At 44.1% G+C, this 23,324-nt stretch overlaps 1 protein-coding gene across 1 annotated transcript in view; it reads right to left on the minus strand.

Annotated features, from left to right (window-relative positions):
* The window catches only part of SERBP1 (SERPINE1 mRNA binding protein 1), a 51,506-nt gene that overhangs the window by 11,550 nt on the left and 16,632 nt on the right, over window positions 1–23,324 (minus strand). Inside the window, 2 exon segments of the mRNA XM_030205597.1 lie at window positions 8,867–8,869; window positions 16,834–16,908. Of these exon segments, the coding sequence (XP_030061457.1) occupies window positions 8,867–8,869; window positions 16,834–16,908 (78 nt within the window).

The following is a 23,324-nucleotide window of genomic DNA, read 5'->3' on the forward strand; positions in this document are numbered from 1 at the left end:
ACCTGCTTCTGGCGTCCAGCAGCTAAGTCCTGTTGTGACTCACAGGCAGCTGGAGCTCCCTCATACTCTGACACACATTGAACAGGCAACGGCGGGGCTGACGCAGCCACGGGCACTTACCTGGATAAAGTTTGTATTGTTGACAAAATGATCTGACAATACAGAGTTTAAAATTGCGTGTTCTACCAGTAGAATATTTTTTAAAGCGTTTTAGTGATATTTAATTTAGATTTCATGATAGTCATACTACAGAGGGTAGCTTTCAAATAAAATTAAAAAGGTGTGCAGTAAGAAAACAAAAACAAAAACCAAAACCTTTTGTCCTGTACCTTTAGAAGAGGCGCCATTTATCCAGTAGAAACGCGCTTTAACATGGTTTCAGATGGAAGAAGAAAAAAAAAAAAACGACAATGTGGATCAGCAGCTCCTAGGTGTGCTTGGTTTTGAGTGTATGGGAATGACGGCTGTGATAGGGAGGTGGAAACAGAGATTAACCATGGGCTTTCCTTGCTTACAGTGTAGTTGACTGGGCCATGCAGCAGGACGATTACTACACACAGGTGAAAGTGACCCAAAGTCGGAGAGGAGAGGGGGTGGCAGCAGAACGTAGCGAGCCGGGACTGCGGGAGGGTGAGTGAGGGGGGCTGTGTGCGGGGGGACGGGTGCAGCGGCGATTTTGTTTGGTTTTGAGTGTTTGGGAATGATGGCAGCGTTGTGGAGTGGAAAACAGAGATTAAACAATGGGCTTCCTTGATTCATTGAGTGTCAGTGCTCTGCCCTCGACGTCATCAACGTTTGACTGCGAGGGCGGGGCAGACACTCATGGCAAACCTGGATATGCTATGCCACTTCAAGTTTCCGGTTTGAGGCTTCATTAGAATGTTGGAGGTGCGTTTTATATATAGAGATATAATTCTCACCACCAACGGTCTACGAGCCTGCCTGCCTGTGTCCGGTAACTTTCTTTCGCTGGGCTCCGAAGCCCACTGACGTCACTGGACCCATTATGCCCCGTGATTTGCGGCGTGGATGATGACGTGAACCAAGTGGAACTGATTCAAACTTAATCATTCGTCCACGGCTCCAAGCTGCGCGGCGACAAGAGGACTTCGGCTGGCAGGGTTGGGGTCCCCCGCCATCAAAGGTACGCGACGGCGGCGGGGGACGGTTGGTGGCGGGAAGGGGGACTCTGGAAATCGGAGGAGGCAGGGAGGAGGGATCTGAAAAATCGGAGAGCGGAAGACAGGGCTCTGGAACTCAGAGGGGGGGTCGGAATTCGGATGGAGGGGAGGGGGGTCGAATTCGGAGGGAGGGGGGGGTTCTGGAACTGGGGGTGGGGAAGGGGCTCTGGAATGCACCACCTGTACTAAAACTAAAAAAAAAAAAAACGGGGTGATGACCCTGGAACTTGGAGGAACAGAGGGAGGGGGGGACAACGACGACCCTGGAACATGGACGAAGGGGGGACACTGGAAGGGGATGGGAGGGAGGGGCCCCAGCCCCACACTCTCTCTCTCAGACACACCACTCGCACAGTCTCAGTCTGTCACACACACACTCGCAAATTTACTCTCTCTCTCTCACACACACACACACTCTTCTCTCTCTCACATACACCCTCCAAGGAAAACCTTGCTAGCGCCCATTTCATGTGTGTCTGAAACGGGCCTTTTCTACTAGTAGTACAATAAACCAAGAAACAGTGTGCCTTTAAATGTTGCGCTGCAAAACCCAACTGCTCAAAGATACAAAAAAAAACATTTTAAAAAACAATGAAAGCAGCTTAGAACGCTGAAAGTGAGTGAGTAAAAACTATGTACTTCATATACATTACGAAACTAAAACACAAAAAAAATGACAATAAGTGTTCTGCGAGTGTTAGGATAAAAAAAAAAGCTCACACAAACTATGCAGCCCAACCATAGACAAAAGGCACTGTATATATTTCTAAACTGTTTAGCATTATTGTTTTCTAAAGTTAAATCTTAGCCACACATATTAGAGCATAAATATAACTAAGGGCACAAACCTGAGAACAATGTGATTTCTTCAAAGCTGTGCTACTCTCAGTACAAAGAGAAAGTAAAACTGCTGTGCATGCTATATATATATTTTAAAGGGCAAAAAGGCGTGAAAAATAACAGGACTAGCACTATATTACAGAATCTAAATTGATGTGTGACCGATTATCTATTAGGGAGATTTTGAGAAAATTATGTAGATACATTTTTTTTTTATGTAGAAAAAGGGGGAAAGGAAGGGGAAGGGAACCAGGGAGGAAAAAAATCTGAGGGGACCACATGTCAAAATATTATAATATTAAAGAAAACCATTTATATTTACATCCTGATTCAACCCTTTGGGTATAACAGTATCCAGATTGAAAATAAACCTTGCCTCTCCCCTCAATAACCACCAATGTTATCTCCTCTCCTGGTCACATTAATTTCTTGATGATAAAAAAAAAAAAAAAGCATTTCAAGAGTATGACCCATATCAAGACAATGTTGTACAAGTGGTGCTGTTCCTATGGCCCTACTATACAGTTCATGTTCAGTCATTCAAGTTTTCATTTTTTTTTTTGTTTTACATACATATAGTAGTTTGCATGGCCAAATAATACAGTACAGTCTTGATTATCCGACAAACGGGACCAACCCATTGTCACATAAGTGAAAAAGTCAGATAATACTGAAAAACAATGCACAAACCCCTTAAACAATGCATAAACAAAGGCACAGAGTTCAAATTTTTTAACATCATAACACATTCAGCAGCATGATAGCACTAAAATAATTACTGTTCTAAAACAAGATTCAGAATAAAAATAAATGTGAAGATGTCATGGGGGGGGAGTCTGTCAGATATGCTAGATGGTTAGATTAGTGAAAGTCAGATAAATCGAGACTGTACTGTAATGTAAGTGACATGAGTGGTGTTGCTGTCTGAATTGATGTAAACACAAAAATTGCCACAGCAGAAGTGGCTGTATCTTTCAATCCTGTCACACATAAGTGGAGGGACAGCAGACAGCACCAATCTTTAAGATTCTGTCTCCAGCGTATGCCACAGTAATTTGTATTCTTAAAAAACATTCATGGCCTTTTAAAATATGTATTTCATTAGCTAAATTAGAGTCACAAGATGCATACAATATCTGCATTCTTAACTATTTTTTAGCCTTCTAAAAGTGTCTCCCTATATGCACTTTTTGCTTTCAGGTCATGAATGCATTACTTGGATAACCTGTTTTTGAATTTATCATATCCTCAGTCTGATGTTCATATTCATTAAATGGTACATAACCATTGCAACTATGGTAGACAATCGACAAAGCTCATTTTGTGAAAAATGAAACGAGCCCTATGAAGGCCCTTGTCTAAGCAATTTTTCCTCTCTCCTCTGCCCTCCCCTCCATGTCCAGCGTATTCTCCTCCACCCTCCCCTCCATGTCCAGCGATTCTCCTCTGCTATGCCCTATCCTCCATGTCCCGCAATTCTGGCCTCCATGTCCAGTGATTCTCCTCTGCCCTGCCCTCCCATCCATGTCCAGCGATTCTCCCCTCCCCTCCATAGCCAGTGACTCTGTCCTTCCTGCCGCCCTGCCTTTAAGTCGTTCATGTTACCTCAGGTCGCAGCGGCAGCAGGCTGGGCTTGCGTCGCCTCCAGCCTTCCCTTGCCTTACCTCTCAGCGTCCCGCCCTCCTCTGACATCATTTTTGTCTTTCTGCGAGGCAGGGACACAGAGGGAAGGGAACACTGGAGAGCTGACGTCAGCATGCTGTTACGAACCCAGCCAGCCAGTCATCCAGAGAAGTTACCAACTATTATATAGATTCTTTTTCAAAGTACGCATATGAAGTATTTGTTTTTGTCAGTCTGTTGGCAATACAGATGGTTGTGGTAATACTGTATGTGTCCTTTTGGATGACAATATCAAGATAAAGGATTTCCTGGTAACCACAATAAGAACATAAGAGTAGCCATACTGGGTTAAATCAATGATCCATCTAGCTCAGTATCCTGTTTCCAACAGTGGCTAAGTCAGATTACAAGTACCTGGCAGAAACCCCAAAATTAGTGGCAACATTCCATGTTACAGATCCCAGGGCAAGCAGTTGCTTCCCCATGTCTGTCTCAATAGACTGTGGACTTTTCCTCCAGGAACTTGTCGAAACCTTTTTAAACCCAGATACGCTTACTGCTGTTACCACATCCTCTGGCAAAGAGTTCCAGAGCTTAACTATTCATTTGAGTGAAAAAATATTTCCTCCTATTTGTTTTAAAAACTAATTACAAGTACCTTGAGTGTCCCTATTCTTTGTACTTTTGAACGAGTAACAAAATAGATTTACTTCTACTTGTTCTACACCACTCAGGATTTTGTAGACCTCAATCATATATCTACCCTCATCCGTCTCTTTTTCCAGGCTGAAAGCCCTAACCTCTTTATCTTTTCCTCATATGAGAGCAGTTTCCATCCCCTTTATCATTTTGGTTGCTCTTCTTTGAACCTTTTCTAATCCCAATATATCTTGAGATACGGCGACCAGAACTGAATGCAATACTCAACGTGCTGTCACCCCATGGAGCAATAAAGAGGCATTATAATATTTTCTGTCTTATTCTCCATCCCTTTCCTAATAATTCCTAGTGTACTATTTGATTTTTTGGCCACCAGCCAACACTGCACAGAAGATTTCAGCGTATTATCTACAATGATACCTAGATTCTTTTCTTGAGCGCTGACCCCCAAGGTGACCCTAGCATCAGGTAACTATGATTCGGATTATTCTTTCCAATATGCATCATCTTGCACTTGTCCACATTAAATTTCATGTGCCATTGAATGCCCAGTTTCCCAATTTCTTAAGGCCTTCATGTATTATTTCACAGTCCACATGTGTTTTAAACAACCTTGAATAGTTTTGTGTTGTCCCCAAATTTAATCACCTTACTACTACTACTACTAAACATTTCTAGAGCGCTACTAGGGTTACGCAGCGCTGTACAATTTAACAAAGAGAGACAGTCCCCTGCTCAAAGAGCTTACAATCTAATAGACTCATTCCGATTACATATTATAAATAGCACCGTCCCAGTACTGATCCCTGTGGCACTCCACTGTTCACCCTCCTCCACTGAATAACATTAACCCTACCCTCTGTTTTCTGTCCAATAACTAATTTCTAATCCACATCAGAACATTGCCTCCTATCCCATGACTCTCTAATTTTCTCAGGTGTCTCACGAGGAACTTTATCAAAAGCTTTCTGAAAATCTAGATACACTACATCAACCAACTCACCTTTATTCATTCCTTCAAAGAAATGAAGCAAATTGGTGAGGCAAGACTTCCCTTGGTCCCATTAAACCACGTTTGTCTGTGTGTTCCGTAATTTTATTTGTTGTAATAGTTTCCACTATTTTGCCTAGCACGGACATCAGGCTTACCAGTCTGTAATTTCCCGGATCACCCATGGAACCCCTTTTTAAAAAAAAAAAAATCAATCTTCAGGTACTACAGATGATTTTAACATCCCAAGACTGATATCCCTGGTGTTAAGCCAAGTATAAAAATTCTTTAGTTCCATTACGCCCCCATTCCACAGCATAAAAACGTCATCAATGTAGCGTTTCTAAATTTTAACATCATTCAAAAGATCACTCAAATTGTTCCTCAAACCATGCTATAGATTGGCTATATCTGGAGCCATGAAGGCTCCCACAGCTGTACCCTTGACCTGCAAGAAAAAACAAACAATCTTCAAACTGAAAATAAATTTCTCGTTAAAGAAATGGATGCCAAATTTACATAAGAGTAGCCATACTGGGTTAGACCAATGGTCCACCTAGCCCAGTATCCTGTTTTCCAACAGTGGCCAAGCCAGGTCACAAGTACCTGGCAGAAACCCAAATCGTGGCAACACCCCATACTACAAATCCAGGGCAAGCAGCTGCTTCCCATGTCTGTCTCAACAGCAGACTATGGACTTTCCTCCAGGAATCTGTTCAAAACCTTTTCTAAACCCAGATATGCTAACCGCTGTTACTACATCCTCCAGCAAAGAATTCCAGAGCTTAACTATTCGTTGAGTGAAAAATATTTCCTCCTGTTTTAAAAGTATTTCCATTAACTTTGAGTGTCCCCTAGTCTTTGTACTTTTGGATCGTGTAAAAATCAATTTACTTCCAGTCGTTCTACACCACTCAGGATTTTGTAGACCTCAATCATATCTCCCCTCATCTACTGTTTTCCAAGCTGAAGAACCCTAACTTCTTTAGCCGTTCCTCATACAAGAGGTACTTTTAAAAAACAGCGTCCTGAATATCTATGGTTTTGGTTTGCGGAATCAATGTCAATGTGATCAGTATATACCCTAAAAGATCAGCATCATAATCATTTAAAATATTTTGTGGCTCACTCCCTCACATATGACTCTGTGGTATCAATGGTAGGAATTGAAGTTCAAGAGTAGCTCAAAAAACAAAGCCATTGCCACATACGATAGGCCTCTCTGGTGGATTTGTTAAAAGATTTATGAACTTTTGGTAAAATATATATTGTTGGAATCATAGGAAACTTAGTAATGAGAATATCTCTCTCAGTAAGGAAGCCCACTTGAAAACCAGTATTATCTCTGAGATTTACTTTTTTTTGTACACATACCCCCCATTGTGGCTTACAATGTAGATTTCATTCTGTAATTCTTCTGTTGGATCACATCAAGTGGGAGATAGAACTGTGATACACATATTTGTCTTTCAACTTCTGTAATGTCTTGTTGCCTTTTCAGAATCACAATACTTCCCTGCCCCCCTGTCTGTTGATTTAATAACAATTTTTTTTATTATTAGCAAGAGAAGTGATGTATTTCAGTATTAGGAAGGAAGAAAGTAAGGCCATCTTATTATTTTTTTCCAAGTTCAGATATTTTTCGCCGTATGCACTCACTGAATGTGCGTTATCAGTGGATAGAAAGGACCCAGGGGGCAACCATTTAGACTGGTTTCTATCAATCAATGGTCCAAAAAATTGACCGTATTTTTTGGAAAAATAATGGATGTAAAGTTTCCTATCAAATTTGAAGGTCAACTTGTGTCTGAAAAGTATTGTATTTAGTTGAAGGTACAAAGTTTTTCTGTGGCGGAGATCTCAATGCCTAAAATATTTATAACAGGAACATCCATCTCTATTAGGGGTGCCTTCGGTCAAGCTCTGCTACATCCCCTGCCTGTTTCCTTCCCTGAATTGTATCCAAATTCTTTGTGATTTCACTGTTCTCTGGTTGTCCCTGCCTGAATCTTTCTCCTAGAACTATTTTTTTTAAAAAAGCCCTGGATAGGCAGGAAGAAGAGCAGGAGATGGAGTAACAGGGGGTGAACCATTTCTGCTGTGTGTTTATCTTTGGGATATCTGCAGAGATTCACTAGTTCTTTGTCCACTGTGAGAAACACCACCCCCTGGGCAATAATGACTAGAACTCCCAGATACTCTAAACTCTGGGAGGAAGATAGGCAGCTCTTTGCATGGTTCACTACCTAGCCCAAGCACTCTAGGAGCCGGATGACCCAAGACAATCACCCTGGAGTTGGCATGTATGAGCTAATTGTCAAGGTACCCTGGCATTCAAATGCACCACCATTACCGAAACTGAAAATGTAGGCCCAAGACACACACACACAAAAAAAACAAACAAGAAAAAAAAAAAAAAGAGGAAGCACATGCAGCCCACCCTGATGGGAATATGCAGATAAACCTCCAAGGGAGAATGAGGGAAGTCCAACTCAATTGAACAGACAGAGATCATCACTATCAACATCTCTATCTGAAAGTGTAGGACCCTGAGTTAGGCATTGACCCCTTTTAGGTCGAGAATGGGCCAGAAGAAGCCTCACAAAGCACCCCTGTTTGAAGAACCTACCAGATCTGAGTGGGTACAGGTTGCCGTTTGTCTGAAAACTGGCTGCCTAATCGAGACCAGGGATTGGTCAAAAAGGCATGCTGGGCTCCTTTCTGGCCCAACTCAGGGAGGGTGACAGGACAAGTCTCCCCCAAGTCCTTGACTATCTTCTCCAGATCCTTCCCAAACAGTGCACAATCCTTAAAAGGAAGTTGACTGAGCCACTCTGAAGCGCACAGCCAAAGCAAACACCCACCACAATCGAACTACGAATTGGAGGTTATAACAAACTAGATCATAAAGGACACTTCCCCCAAAAAAATCTCCACAGCATCCACTAACTTCTGCTGGACCGCAGAGTCCAAGTCAGACACATGCAGTCATGAGAAAATCTGAGCATTGCTAAACTCTCAGCAGATATCCTCAAAAGCACCCCTGGCCAGAAATTTACAACAAGACTGCTTCTTGGCAAAGTGACTTAGCCTGCTCCTGAGAGACGGTATTCACCCAAATGTAACATACTACGCGCCAAAGACATACTGTTCCATTACCTTTCACTTAAACAATAGTTACTGATTAGTGCAGTGTGAATCATCAAGGAGATGAAGCCGTGCTTCTAAAGCGATGTCAGCTAACATCAAGTTAACCAGAACTCAGTTGTTCCTAGTCCTGAAGAAGCGCCAAGAAAGGACCTGCTTAGGAAAGGAAACGTCACTGGTGTATCTTAACTGCTGCAAATTGCATTCAAACTTGGGAAAAGGTAACTTGTAGTTGAATAGGTAATTAGTCTTTCTTTTTTTTTTTTGTTACTCTGATATAGCAAAGTCAGTTTAGACAATAGTGTAGCCTTTTAAATCTCTGTTAGAGTCTTATATAAATATGTTTTAATGCTTAGTTTAGTATTTTAGGTTGCATTTTAGAGCACATATACCAGCTGAGGGGAGCCAGTGTTTAGTGTTTAACTCCCTTCCACCCACCCCAAGATTGATCTTTGATTTATAGGCTGCCCCAGCCAATTAGGAGATAGACTGAAGTAGATTTTATTTAGGCTTTTTTTTTCTCCCCCAAAAAGCGCTGTGACCGATTTATTTTAGGAAAAGGTTTATTTAAATCCTAATTTTATACTGCTGGGAAAACTGTTGCTTTATTTTATTTCTCATCTTAGTAGAGAGGACTTAGTTGAATTTTCTCTTTAAGGAGCTTCTTTGCTTGCTTGCTTGCTTGCTCCAGGAAAATGAGAAAAATGGTGAAAAAAAGACTGAAAGGAGCAGCTCGCAGAGTAAAAAACTTGCATCAGGCGTGGATGCTGTTTAAAAACACCATCCTGGAGGTTCAGGACAAATATATTCCACGTATTAGAAAAAAGGGAAAAAAGACTAAACGTCAGCCGGCGTGGCTAAACAGTAAGATAAAGGAAATCATTAGAGCCAAAAAACAATCCTTCAGAAAGTGGAGAAGAGAACCAACTGAAAGTAATAGGATAGATCATAAGGAATGCCAAGCCAAATGCAAAGCAGAGATAAGGAGGGCAAAAAAGGACTTTGAGAAGAAATTAGCGTTGGAAGCAAAAATACATAGTAAAAAATTTTTAGATACATTAAAAGCAGGAAACCGGCCAAGAGTCGGTTGGGCCGCTGGACGAAAATGGTGTTAAAGGGGCGATCAAGGAGGACAAAGCCGTAGCGGAGAAATTAAATGAATTCTTTGCTTCGGTCTTCACCGAGGAGGATTTGGGGGGGGACACCGGTGCCGGAAAGAATATTTGAAGCGGGGGAGTCGGAGAAACTAAACAAATTCTCTGTAACCTTGGAGGATGTAATGGGTCAGTTCAGCAAGCTGAAGAGTAGTAAATCCCGGGACCTGATGGTATTCATCCCGAGTATTAATAGAACTAAAAAATGAACTTGCGGAGCTACTGTTAGAAATATGCAATCTGTCCCTAAAATCGAGTGTAGTACCGGAAGACTGGAGGGTAGCCAATGTTACTCCGATTTTTAAGAAGGGTCCAGAGGAGATCCGGGAAATTATAGACCGGTGAGTCTGACGTCGGTGCCGGGCAAGATGGTGGAGGCTATTATTAAGAATAAAATTGCAGAGCATATACAAAAACATGGACTGATGAGACAAAGTCAGCACGGATTTAGTGAAGGGAAGTCTTGCCTCACCAATCTAATGCATTTTTTTGAGGGGGTAAGCAAACATGTGGACAATGGGGAGCCGGTTGATATTGTATATCTGGATTTTCAGAAGGCGTTTGACAAGTGCCACACGAAAGACTCCTGAAGAAATTGCAGAGTCATGGAATCGGAGGTAGGGTATTATTATGGATTAAGAACTGGTTGAAAGATAGGAAGCAGAGAGTAGGATTGCGTGGCCAGTATTCTCAGTGGAGGAGGGTAGTTAGTGGGGTCCCGCAGGGGTCTGTGCTGGGTCCATTGCTTTTTAATGTATTTATAAATGACCTAGAGATGGGAATAACTAGTGAGGTAATTAAATTCGCCGATGACACAAAATTATTCAGGGTCGTCAAGTCGCAGGAGGAATGTGAACGATTACAGGAGGACCTTGCGAGACTGGGAGAATGGGCGTGCAAGTGGCAGATGAAGTTCAATGTTGACAAGTGCAAAGTGATGCGTGTGGGTAAGAGGAACCCGAATTATAGCTACGTCTTGCAAGGTTCCGCGTTAGGAGTTACGGATCAAGAAAGGGATCTGGGTGTCGTCGTCGATGATACGCTGAAACCTTCTGCTCAGTGTGCTGCTGCGGCTAGGAAAGCGAATAGAATGTTGGGTGTTATTAGGAAGGGTATGGAGTCCAGGTGTGCGGATGTTATAATGCCGTTGTATCGCTCCATGGTGCGACCGCACCTGGAGTATTGTGTTCAGTACTGGTCTCCGTATCTCAAAAAGATATAGTAGAATTGGAAAAGGTACAGCGAAGGGCGACGAAAATGATAGTGGGGATGGGACGACTTTCCTATGAAGAGAGGCTGAGAAGGCTAGGGCTTTTCAGCTTGGAGAAGAGACGGCTGAGGGGAGATATGATAGAAGTGTATAAAATAATGAGTGGAATGGATCGGGTGGATGTGAAGCGACTGTTCACGCTATCCAAAAATACTAGGACTAGAGGGCATGAGTTGAAGCTACAGTGTGGTAAATTTAAAACGAATCGGAGAAAGTTTTTCTTCACCCAACATGTAATTAGACTCTGGAATTCGTTGCCGGAGAACGTGGTACGGGCGGTTAGCTTGACGGAGTTTAAAAAGGGGTTAGATAGATTCCTAAAGGACAAGTCCATAGACCGCTATTAAATGGACTTGGAAAAATTCCGCATTTTTAGGTATAACTTGTCTGGAATGTTTTTACGTTTGGGGAGCGTGCCAGGTGCCCTTGACCTGGATTGGCCACTGTCGGTGACAGGATGCTGGGCTAGATGGACCTTTGGTCTTTCCCAGTATGGCACTACTTATGTACTTATGTACTAAACAATCTCTTTTGAAATCCCCCCACTTCTGAGGGTTAGACATTACACAAAAGGAAGCTGCTACTTTTAGCCTACAGGACAGCTGAGGAAAAATGTTAGGGACTTTGGTAGAGCTTTTCTGTTTTCTTTCTACAGGGTGTAGCGTCCGTGTAGGGCAGGAAATACAGTCTAGGGTCTTGCTCTCACAACAGACTGCAAACCTCCATTTGAAAGATCATCTTAGTGGAATCTTTCCTGGAAGCCAGCAAGACACCCTCAGAAAGATGCAAGGAACAAATTCTAAAGCTCTCAACATTCAGGCTGTGAGGGCCAGAGACCAGAGGTTGGGATGCAGAAAGAGATCACTCATTCTGCACAAGGAGGGTTGGAAAACACTCCAATGTCTATGGTTCTTCGGAGGTTAACTCCGGAAGAAGAGGGAACCAGATCTGTCGGGGCCAGTAGAGAGCGATTAAGATCATGGTCCTGCAGTCTTAAGTTTCAGCAGTCTTCCCCACAAGAGGAATGGGAGGATACGCATACAGAAGTTCTGTCCCTCGATGAAGGAGAAATGAATCCAATGCCAGTCATGGGCCTGAAATATGAACAGAAGTGAGGGATTTGAGTGGCAAAGAGATCCACTGAGGGGGTGCCCCACACTCGGAAAATCTTGCGGGCAATGCCCATATTGAGGGCCCACTCATACAGTTGCATGACCTTGCTCAGCCAGGCTGTTGAATTTGCCCATCAGGTAAGTGGTCTTGAGGAGCATCCTGTGCTGGTGCACCACCATCCGGATGGCCTCCTGGTATAGAGAGCATGATCCAGTGCCCCCCCCCCCCTTGTTTGTGTAGTACACAGCAACCAGATTGTTGAACGAGTACAATTTGGTTCTCAGCTGATCCCTGAAAGCCTTTACAGCGTTCCAGAAGGTCAATTTGGAGATCTGTTTCCTGGGCTGACTAAGCACCTTGAATGTGAAGCCCTAGATGGGATGCATCAGTCATTGGCACTTCTGTGTGCTGTAGAATTTTGAATGGGAGTCCCAGAGTCAAATTGGACTGAACTGTCCACTAGAGTAGGGACAGAACCAGTTTGGTGGAACTCAGATGACATCCTCTAATTTCCCCATGGAATGGCACCACTGGGAAAATGGAGTTCAGTGGGCAGCTCTCATGTGAAGGCGTGCCAGTAGAGGTCATGTGGCCCAACAACCTCAACATCTGCCAGACTACGACCTCCCGAGCTGCTCAGACTTGACGAGTGGCACCAAAGGGAGAAAAGCCCAAGCCGGCCAAGTTGTTAGAAGGGCTTCAATGAACTCCAATCGCTAAACAGTAGTAGCTTTAACAACCTAATCCTCTGCATGGACTCCTGAGCACTGTTCCAAGACATGCTCTTGACCAGCCAGTCGTCAAGATAGGGGTACACAGACTCCCAGTCTGCGTAGCGACACTGCAACTACTGCAAAACACTTGGTGAAAAACCTGGGAGCAGCTGGTAACGGATTGGGGGGGGGGGAGGGGGGTCATACTGGACTTAATGTGATCACCTACTATAACGTGTTTCCAACATTATAGTAGGTGATCCCATGGTATCCAGTTATCACCAGATGGTGTGATTTAATATTAAGATAAGTGTGGATGGGGTTCATTCAAAAGCAAAGGCTCTAGACTTTAAAGAAAAAAAGACTAAGACAACTAACTATTCAGATGGGGGATTACCTCAAAGAATTGCTGTTTGGATGGAAACATAAGGAAGAAGCTGGAAAGCAGTGGGCAAAACTGAATGGAGCTATTATAAGTGCAACAAACCTTTTAAGAGCAAAAGGAGGCTGATTTGGTTCTCAAGAGTAATAGCTGAAACAGTAAAGAAAAAAGGTTAGACATTATAAACTACAACAGATCGCAGAAAGAGGAAGACAGGTGACAACATCTGGAAAAGCTAAGGGAAGCTGGTATCAGGAAAGCAATATAGACAATATGATAAAATGGAGGGGGGGGGGGGGGGGGGGGAGACAAGACATTTTGGAGGAAAAGTCCATAGTCTGCTATTGAGACAGACATGGGAAGCCACCACTTGCCCTGGGATTGGGAGAATGGAGTAGGGATACTATCCGGGTTTCTGCGAGGTACTTGTAACCTGGATTGACCACCACTGGAACAGGATAATGGGCTAGATGGTCCACTGGTCTGACCCAGTATGGCTATTTAGTTTTGCTACTGTAAGACTCAAAGGATAAGGACAGGAATATGCAGATGCTGATAAAGATAAGGTGGAACTGCTTAACAAATATTTCTGTTCTGTGTTGACAGATGAAGGGCCAGGAACAGGACTGCAGAAGACGAACACAAATAGGAAAGGAGTGTGGTAGTCTGTGAACCATTTTCAGATGCCTGTTTGTGAGGAGATGGCTAAACTAAACTAAAATGGACAGAGATGGGGACAGATGGCATACATCTGATGGTACAGAAGGAACTTAAGGAAGTTCTAGTGGCTCCACTGGATGACCTTTCAATGTTTCTCTAGAGTCCAGAGTAGTCCTGGTGCACTGGAGAAGAGCAGATGTGGTCCCTCTCCACAAAAGTGGAAGGAAGAGGTTGGAAACTTTCAAAACTGTGAATAGGAAAGTATTTGGAATCCAATGGATTACAGGACCCGAGGAAACGATTTCACTAGAGGCAGATTGTCAGAAAAATCTAGTGCCAGTACTCAAATACCAGGCCACCCTTCACGAGTGGGGTGATCACTGAGGGACCCACCCCACAACAGCCAAGACAGGCCCCCTGCAACCAGTCACAGAATCTATGACAAGGCAGAATTGGTGTCTTTCATTAAAACTTGGGGACCATGGATCAATTTTAGCAGACAATGGAAAAAGTGCCGGTACTCAGTACCTTCAAGTTCCCCCTCAAAAAAAACCATGGACAAATTTGATTAATTTCTCTGACTAGGTGACCCAAGAGCTGGTCAGAGGGAGAGCACTAGATGTGGTGTATTTAGTGACTGACTGGGCTAGGAACTGGTTGAGTGAAAGACGACAAAGGGTACTGGTAAATGGCGCTCACTCTGAAGAAAAGGATGTTACCAGTGGTGTGCCACAAAGTTCGGTTCTTGGGCCGGTTCTTTTTAAAACTTTTGTAAGTGATATTGCTGAAGGGCTGTCTGGTAAGGTATGCCTCTTTGTGGATGATACCAAAATCTGCAAAAGGGTAGACACCCCCCATAGCGAAGCTAGAGGAATGGCCTGGAATTTTCCAGCTTAGAATTAATGCTAAAAAATTAGGGTCATGCATTTGAGCTGCAAAAACCTGAGGGAACGGTACAGTTTAGGAGGTGAAGAACTTTTGTTCATGAAAGAGGAGAGGGACTTGTGAGGATCTTAAGATGGCCAAACAAATAGAAAAGATGACGGCAAAAGCTAGAAGGATGCTTGGGTACATAGGGAGAGAAATGGCCAGTAGGAAAAAGGAGGTCATGATGCCCCTTGATAAGACTTTGGTGAGACTTCATTTAGAGAAAGGGAAAGGGAATGGGACTTGATATACTGCCTTTCTGTAGTTTTTGCAACTATATTCAAAGTGGTGGTTAAGTGACTTGCCCAGAGTCACAAGGAGCTGCAGTGGGAACCGAACCCAATTCCCCAGGATCAAAGTCTACTGCACTAACCACTAGGCTACTCCTCCACTCTGAATACTGTGTACAATTCTGGAGGCTGCACCTTCAAAAACAAACAGGATGCTTGGCCCAGAAGGCAGCTTCTAAAATGGTCAGTGGTCTTCGTCAAAGCATATGGGGACAAAGATCTTTGGAACACATTTAAATACCTATATGGCATAAATGCATAGGAGGAGAGTTTCAACTGAAAGGAAGCTCTGGAATGAGGGGGCACAGGATGAAAGTGAAAGGGAATGGACTCAGAAGTAACCTGAAGAAATACTTCTTCACAGAAAGGGAGGTGAATTTGTTGAATAGCCTCCCAGTGGAAGTGGTGGAGATGAAAACAGTATCTGAATTCAAGAGAGATTGGGACAATTACATAGAATCTTTAAGGGAGTGATAAGGACAGTAGATGGCATGGATGGGCAGACTGGATAGGCCATATGGTCTTTATCTGCCTATATTTTTGTTTTCTGTTTCTGTGTTTACTTGGTACAAGAAAAAAATTATGAGGAACAAAGCAAAAAAAAAATACAAGAAATCCCCACAAGGGAAGGCACCAGATGAGAAAAAAAAAAACTCACTCAGATGAACGTGACCCCTCTTCACCTTGGATGAAAACAGACTGTTGGTCTTGTGCTCGCGACTTGGACAGAAAGGCACCAGCACTGTGAGAACGCTGCCTAAAACTCTTAAAGTGAAATTACACTAAGCAGCATTTTTCCGCACCGGGCTCCACGGATGACATCACCCACATGTAAGACTTATGGCCTGGAATGAAAATTTACCTTTGCAGTATCTTTAAAAGCTCAAGCATAGCAATAGTAAAAACCATCCAGCTACTTTCTGATTTTTAATTAGGTGGTTTAAAAACAGCACTACAGGAGGAAGAAAATATTTGCTTACACTAAGTCATTTAAATTGCTTACACTAAAACCCATTTAAGAAGTTACGATATTAGAAAAATGACTATAGATAGTTTTTCAGTGTACTTAGCTAGAAGACATTTAAAAGTCAGAAATAAATCAAGGAGTTCTTTGTGGAGGAGTGGCCTAGTGGTTAGGGTGGTGGACTTTGGTCCTGAGGAACTGAGTTCGATTCCCGGCACAGGCAGCTCCTTGTGACTCTGGGCAAGTCACTTAACCCTCCAATGCCTGCCGCATTGAGCCTGCCATGAGTGGGAAAGCACGGGGTACAAATGTAACTAAAATTAAAATTATTGTTTATTTTAAAAATTTATATTACACCTGTTCTCAGCAGATGCTGCTAAGAGTACTGGTTACAATTGTAGAATCACTGCCAGGGACTACAGAAGTCTGTGAAGGTTCAGTGTAAAAACCAATCAACTGCCTGCCTTAAATTTTACACTTTCTACACAAAGATACCAATAGTTATGCGTCTCATTTAGACAGCAAAACAGGGTATAAATTTCAAGAGGTATTATGTTAAATTTAAATACCTCTTGAAATTTATACCCTGTTTTGCTATATTAACAGAAATCACTATAACAGGATAACCGTGTGAAAAATCTATCCAAAGTGCATCTATTAGAAAAAAAAAATAATAAAATACATTACATATATGTTCTTTCATTGGACTACTAAATAAGAAAACATATCATAAAACATTTTCCCCATCTCTTAACTCAAGTCAAAGCACCAGAATAATCTCATGGAGTCCCCAGGTTCCATGCCAAGGTTAGTACTCATACTAAAATTAAATTCACAGAAACCAAAACACATTCTTAACACCGATACCATATGGAGGAGCAAAAGAGTTTAAAACAAAAAAAATCCAATTGCACTTACTTGTTCTCCGAGTCAGCAACAGGATGTTCTTCTCCTTCTGGTGTTTCTTCAGTCACAGTTGTTTGATCCAGTTCACTGAAAACAGAATTGCATATTATTTCAACCATACAACAAAACTCTATCATCTGCTATCTGTCCTATTTGAGGTAGCTTTGCAAGCTAAAGGATATTTTGGTTTGTTTTATAAGGAGAAATTAGGTCTTACTTAATTTTCTTTGTATTAGTCCTTCCCGCTATTATAGAACCTGTGGGATATTTGTGTCCATCAACCAGCAAGTTGCGATACAGAACTGAAAACTGAGCTGAGACATCTCTCTTGGCATCCATTCCAGCTCCTCAGTATTTACTTAGACAAGCAGTAAGTATAAACTCAGAATAAACACAACCTTGATCAACTCACTAACCTAACACTAACCAAATGACCAAACTTGTAGATATATTTATCTCTGGACAACTTGTAGAGAACAAGAATTATGCAGGAAGCACCATCCAAGGAGACAGCTGTTATTTGACCCATTACTTTGCACCGACTAAACATCTCAAACCTCAGACAGGCCTCTGGAATAGTGGGAAGGACCAGTAGAAAGAAAATCATCATCAGGTAAGATCCAATTTCTCCTTCCACTACGTAGCTTCCCACTATTCCATAACCTTTGGGATGTTTAAAAAACAATTTCTAGAGTTCAAGACAGTAAGGTAGTCTCTGCGCAGATGTCCCTGTATGTCTCAAACAGAGAGCCCCCAAGGCCTGAGGAGCCTGCTTTTGTGCAAGCAAATAAGCCAACGCGATTAGTCTCCTTCAGCCATCTAGCAACTGTAGGCTTGGAAGCCATCAGGCCAAGCCTCTGCTTACCAAAAAGCAGTCTATCCGATTTGTGAAACTCATGACGTCCAGATATCTAAGGAAGACTACACACAATTGAGAAGCTTCAAGAAGAATACTAAGCCTCTTCGTTCTCTCTGCGAAAGGACAGAAGCTCCACAGATTGGTTGAGATAAAATGCTGATACTACTTTTGGAAGGATGTAAAAGGGTGGAGAAAGATCCCAACAAGCTCCAAAACCCTAAATGCCAACGTAAAAGCCACCAAGAATGCTGTCATTAGCATAAGATCTTTCAAGGGGCCTTGCAGAGTGGCTCAAAAGAGGCTTCTGAAGAGCTCGAAGGAACAAATTAAAGTTCCACCCTTGTCACAGCGAATGAAAGTAAGGCTGCATGTGGCCCACTTCCCACAAGAATCGAAATGATATCCAGGTGAGCCGCAAGAGACATCTTCTGTAGTTGGCCCCTGAAACAAGCCAAAGCTGCAATCTGAACTTTTAGAAAACCCAATGCCAACCCTTTCTGAAGACCCATCTGGAATAATTCTAGGATGTGTGCAATCTAAGCAGAGAAGGGAGAAAGTCAATGCTCAAAACACCAGCCCTCAAATGTCCTCTATACCAGCGTTTCCTAAACTGTGTGCTGTGGCACCCTGGTATGTCGCAGCAAACTCTTTGATGTGCAGTGGAAAATCTCAACCTCCCTCTCACCCGAACCGCTACTGCAGACAGCAGAAGCAGAGGAAAAAAAATGAGCAAGAGCAGGGCTGAAGAAGCTTTCAAGAGTATGTGTTGTCAGTTCTGCTGGTCTTCTGCCCCTGGAACTAAAAGTTGACATCAACGGGGGCAGAGGACCAGCAGAGCCAACAGCGCATGCCTGAAGGATGCTGCAGCCCCGCACTTTCTTTTTTTGTCATGGCTACTGGGGACAGGGAGCAAATAGCCTTCGGGACTCACAGAGGCGACTGCCAAGGAAGCTGGATGAAAACAGAGATGGGATGAAGTAAAAAAGTTGAATCCAATAGGTCAGTCTCTGTTTTCTTTCCATCCAAAACAAAGCAAGCAAACCTATGAGCTGCTGTATCCAAGTTGTCATTCTTTATTGTTTGAGGCATTTATTTAACCTCACATATTTTTAAACATGCTGGCTTGTGCAGCATACAGATGTACAAAGAGGAAGTATAATAACGGAATAACTTTTCATAGGTAGAGTGAAGATGCATACCCGTAGCAGGTATTCCCCCAAGGACAGCAGGCTGATTGTTCTACGATTGGGTCGTCGTCCGCGACGGCCCAGGAGACCGTCAAAATTTGCATAGCAAAAAGAAAGAGCCTTCCAGAACGCTGCGTCACGTCAGCCAAACACACTGCGCATGCGCGAACGGCTTCCCACCCGCGACGCAAGCATGCCCTCCTCAGTTGAATAAAAAGCAAAAAGAGAACTGAAACAACTCCAAAGGGGAGGAAGGTAGGTTTGTGAGAACAATCAGCCTGCTGTCCTCGGAGAATACCTGCTACAGGTATGTATCTTCACTTTCTCAGAGGACAAGCAGGCTGCTTGTTCTCACAATTGGGGTATCCCTAGCCCCCAGGCTCTCTCAAAACAATTAACATTGGTCAATTGGGCCTCGCAACGGCAAGGACATAACAGAGATTGACCTGAAAAGAAACACAACTAAGTGAGAGTGCAGCCTGGAACAAAACAGAAACGGGCTTAGGAGGTGGAGTTGGATTCTAAACCCCGAACAGATTCTGCAGCACAGACTGCCCAAACCAACTGTCGCGTCGGGTATCCTGCTGAAGGCAGTAGTGAGATGTGAATGTGTGGACTGATGACCACGTTGCAGCCTTGCAAATCTCTTCAATAGAAGCCGACTTCAAGTGAGCCACTGACGCAGCCATGGCTCCGACATTATGAGCCGTGACATGGCCCTCTAGAGTCAGCCCAGCTTGGGCATGTGAAGGAGTTGCAATCCGCCAGCCAATTAGAGTGTGCGTTTTCCGATGGCGACTCGCCTCCTGTTGGGATCAAAAGAAACAATCAACTGGGCGGACTGTCTGTAGGGCTTTGTTCGCGCCACGTAAAAGGCCAATGCTCTCTTACAGTCCAAGGTGTGCAACTTGTCTTCACCAGGGCGGGTATGAGGACGGGGAAAGAATGTTAGCAAGACAACTGACTGGTTCAGATGGAACTCCAACACTACCTTCGGCAAGAACTTAGGGTGAGTGGACTACTGTTATGATGAAACTTGATAGAAAGGAGCATGCACTACCTAGGCTTGGAGCTCACTGACTCGAGCTGAAGTAACAGCCACCAAGAAAATGACCTTCCTGGTCAAGTACTTCAGATGGCAGGAATTCAGTGGCTCAAAAGGAGCTTTCATCAGCTGAGTGAGAACGACGTTGAGATCCCATGACACTGGTGGAGGTTTGACAGGGGGCTTTGACAAAAGCAAACCTCTCATGAAGCGAACAACTAAAGGCTGTCCAGAGATAGGCTTACCCTCTACACGTTGATGATAAGCACTAATTGCACTAAGGTGAACTCTTACGGAGTTGGTATTGAGACCGGACTCTGATAAGTGTAGAAGGTATTCAAGCAGGGTCCGTGTAGGACAAGAAAAAGGATCTAGGGCCTTGCTGTCACACCAGACGGCAAACCTCCTCCATTTGAAAGAATAACACTTTTTCGTGGAACCTTCCCTGGAAGCAAGCAAGACTCGGGAGACATCCTCCAACAGACCTAAAGAGGCAATCTGTAAGCTCTCAACATCCAGGCCGTGAGAGCCAGAGACTGGAGGTTGGGATGTAGAAGCGACACTTCGTTCTGTGTGATGAGGGTCGGAAAACACTCCAATCTTCACCGTTCTTCGGAGGACAACTCCAGAAGAAGAGAGAACCAGATCTGACGAGGGCAGAAGGGAGCAACGAGGATCATTGTTCCGCGTTCTTGCTTGAGTTTCAGCAAAGTCTTCCCTACTAGAGGTATGGGAGGATACACATACAGAAGGCCTGTCCCCCAATGCAGGAGAAAGGCATCTGATGCTAGTCTGTCATGGGCCTGAAGTCTGGAACAGAATTGAGGGACCTTGTGATTGATTTGAGTGGCAAAAAGATCCACCGAGGGGGTGCCCCGCGATCGGAAGATCTTGTGGACAACGCCCATATTTAGCGACCACTCGTGAGGTTGCACGATCCTGCTCAACCTGTCGGCCAGACTGTTCTTTACACCTGCCAGATAGGTGGGTTGACGAAACATGCCGTGACAGCGCGCCCAAAGCCACATCCGGACGGCTTCCTGACACAGAGGGCGAGATCCGGTGCCCCCCTGCTTGTTGGTGTAATACATAGCAACCTGATTGTCTGTCTGAATCAGAATGATTTGATTGGACAGCCGATCTCTGAAAGCCTTGAGAGCATTCCAGATCGCTCGTAATTCCAGGAGGTTGATCTGAAGACCCTTTTACTGAAAGGACCAAGCTCCTTCTTGAGTGTGAAGTCCATCTACATGAGCTCCTCACACCAGGAGGGATGCATCCATCATCAGCACTTTTTGTGGCTGAGGAATTTGGAATGGATGCCCCAAGGTCAAATTGGATCGAATGATCCTAGGTCCATTGCTGCCATGCTGTCCAAATAGGACAAACAAATGAGCCAGTCAGTCATCAAGATATGGGTGAACTCAGATTCCCTGGCGCCAAAGTAAGACGACTGCTGCTGCCGCCGCCACCACCACCACAATAACCTTGGTAAGCATTCTTGGTGGTGTGGTGGGCAAAGCCCTGCTAAAAGGTGACAGCCCAGCACCACAAAATGTAGAAACCTCTGATGAAGCGTTCATACGAGTATTTGCAAGTAAGCCTCCTTGAGATCGATGGTAGTGAAAAATTCTGCCGCCTGATCCAAGGCTATGATTTGCAAAAGTGGAACACTCGGGCAGCGGTTTAGACCTTTCAGATTCAAGACCAAACAAAAGGTGCCTTCCTTCTTTGGGACAATAAAGTAGATGTAGTATCTGCCTTGTCCCTGTTCGGCCCGGGGAACTGGATCAATGGTCCAGAGGGCCAGCAAGGAATAAAAGGTGGCCTGAACCTCAACCGTCTTAGATCCCTTTCAATAAGGAGGCTTCAAGAAGAGAGGAGCGATCGGGTGGGAAAATGCCATCTGTAACCTGTAAGAAAATCCAGAACCCAAACCTCCTGAAACTTCTGAAGACGTCTCCCAGTGGAGGAAGTGCAGAGTGGACCACCTTCGCATGTTTGTGAAGCTCGGGAGGCATCGGGCACTCTAGCAGACAGAGGAGAACTTCCTGTCTGCACAAACGAAAGTGGGACTTCCAACCATATTGCTGAAAACTAGGCCGATACCATTTGCTGTCTCGAAATTGAGATCAAGGGCCCCCTGAAGACAGATGACCAGAGGCTTTTCGCTTATCCTCCAGCAACCGCTGTGACTTAGTTTCCCCTAGTTATTTCACCAAGTTACTGAGCTCTTCTACAAACAGCCACTTGCCTTGAAAAGGCAGTTTAACTAGACATGACTGATGCTGCATCCGTTGCACAATGCCGCAATCAGAGTTGCAGACATGTCATGACAGCCAAAGACATACTGCAGGCCGCAACATGTCAAACACCATCCTCCAAGTAGGCCAACCATGCTTTTGTTGGGCGTTATGGCGCCTGTCTTGTGCCGCGAACAAGCTGCACACTGTTGCTTTAAGGCCCAAAGAGGCCACTTCAAAGGCTTGTTTCAGCATGCCTTCTAGCTTCCTATCTTGTAGGTCATTTAGGGCAATGCCCTCTTCCAACAGCAAGGTGGTCTTAGTCACCGCTGTTAACAAGGGAGTCCACCCTGGGAAGCTGCAATTTCTCTTTCTTCTCCGGAACCAACGGGTAGAAACGAACCATGGCTATTTCCACTCTCAGCCCCACGTCCAGTCAGACTCATTCTGTGGTAATCAGGTCTTGAATGTCAGGATGAATCAGGAAGGACTTAGAAACTCTAAGCCCACTTGTGATCGATGAAGATGGAACTCCTGATGCCGAAGGTGGCTCAATGGAAAGCACTGCCAATGCCTCAGAAATAAGAGGTCTGAGCTCCTCTGTACTTTCAGGTCATCCCCCTCCACCAACGATGGCTCCTCTGAATAGACTGAAGCTACATCAGATAGAGGGAGAAACAAAGCTAGAACTCTAGAAACGGGCAGAGGAAGCTAAATGAGACCTCTTAGGAGCTAAAGAGGCAACAGGGCAAGAAACTGAAGCACCTTGCAGCAACTCCAGCTGTCCCTGCTGCAGTAAAATAGACCTGGTGTTAAGAGCAATATAAACTCCAGAGAAAAATATCTTGATGCAGTTGAATGCTCTGTCGGGCCCTGAGGTTGTAAGATGGCAACTGTGCTCTGCATGCAATCAGACTCACTGCCAGTCGGCCCCCACAAAATGGTGTCCATTCCTGTGCTCTCCTGCATTAAGCTATGACCTGGCCCTGCCAGAGAGCACAAAGTCCCCAGCATATTTGGATGCTATGTTAAATCCAAAGACTTGCTGCTGCTGATCATTTCCACCATGTCTCATCGGATTCCCGGCTTGCACGCACTGCAACGCCCCGACGCCAGCAGGAGGGTCCCACAGTGGGAAAACCGTTTAACTGCCTCCATGGGAATCACCA

Source organism: Microcaecilia unicolor, chromosome 6, assembly GCF_901765095.1.
Source record: "Microcaecilia unicolor chromosome 6, aMicUni1.1, whole genome shotgun sequence".
Taxonomy (NCBI): domain Eukaryota; kingdom Metazoa; phylum Chordata; class Amphibia; order Gymnophiona; family Siphonopidae; genus Microcaecilia; species Microcaecilia unicolor.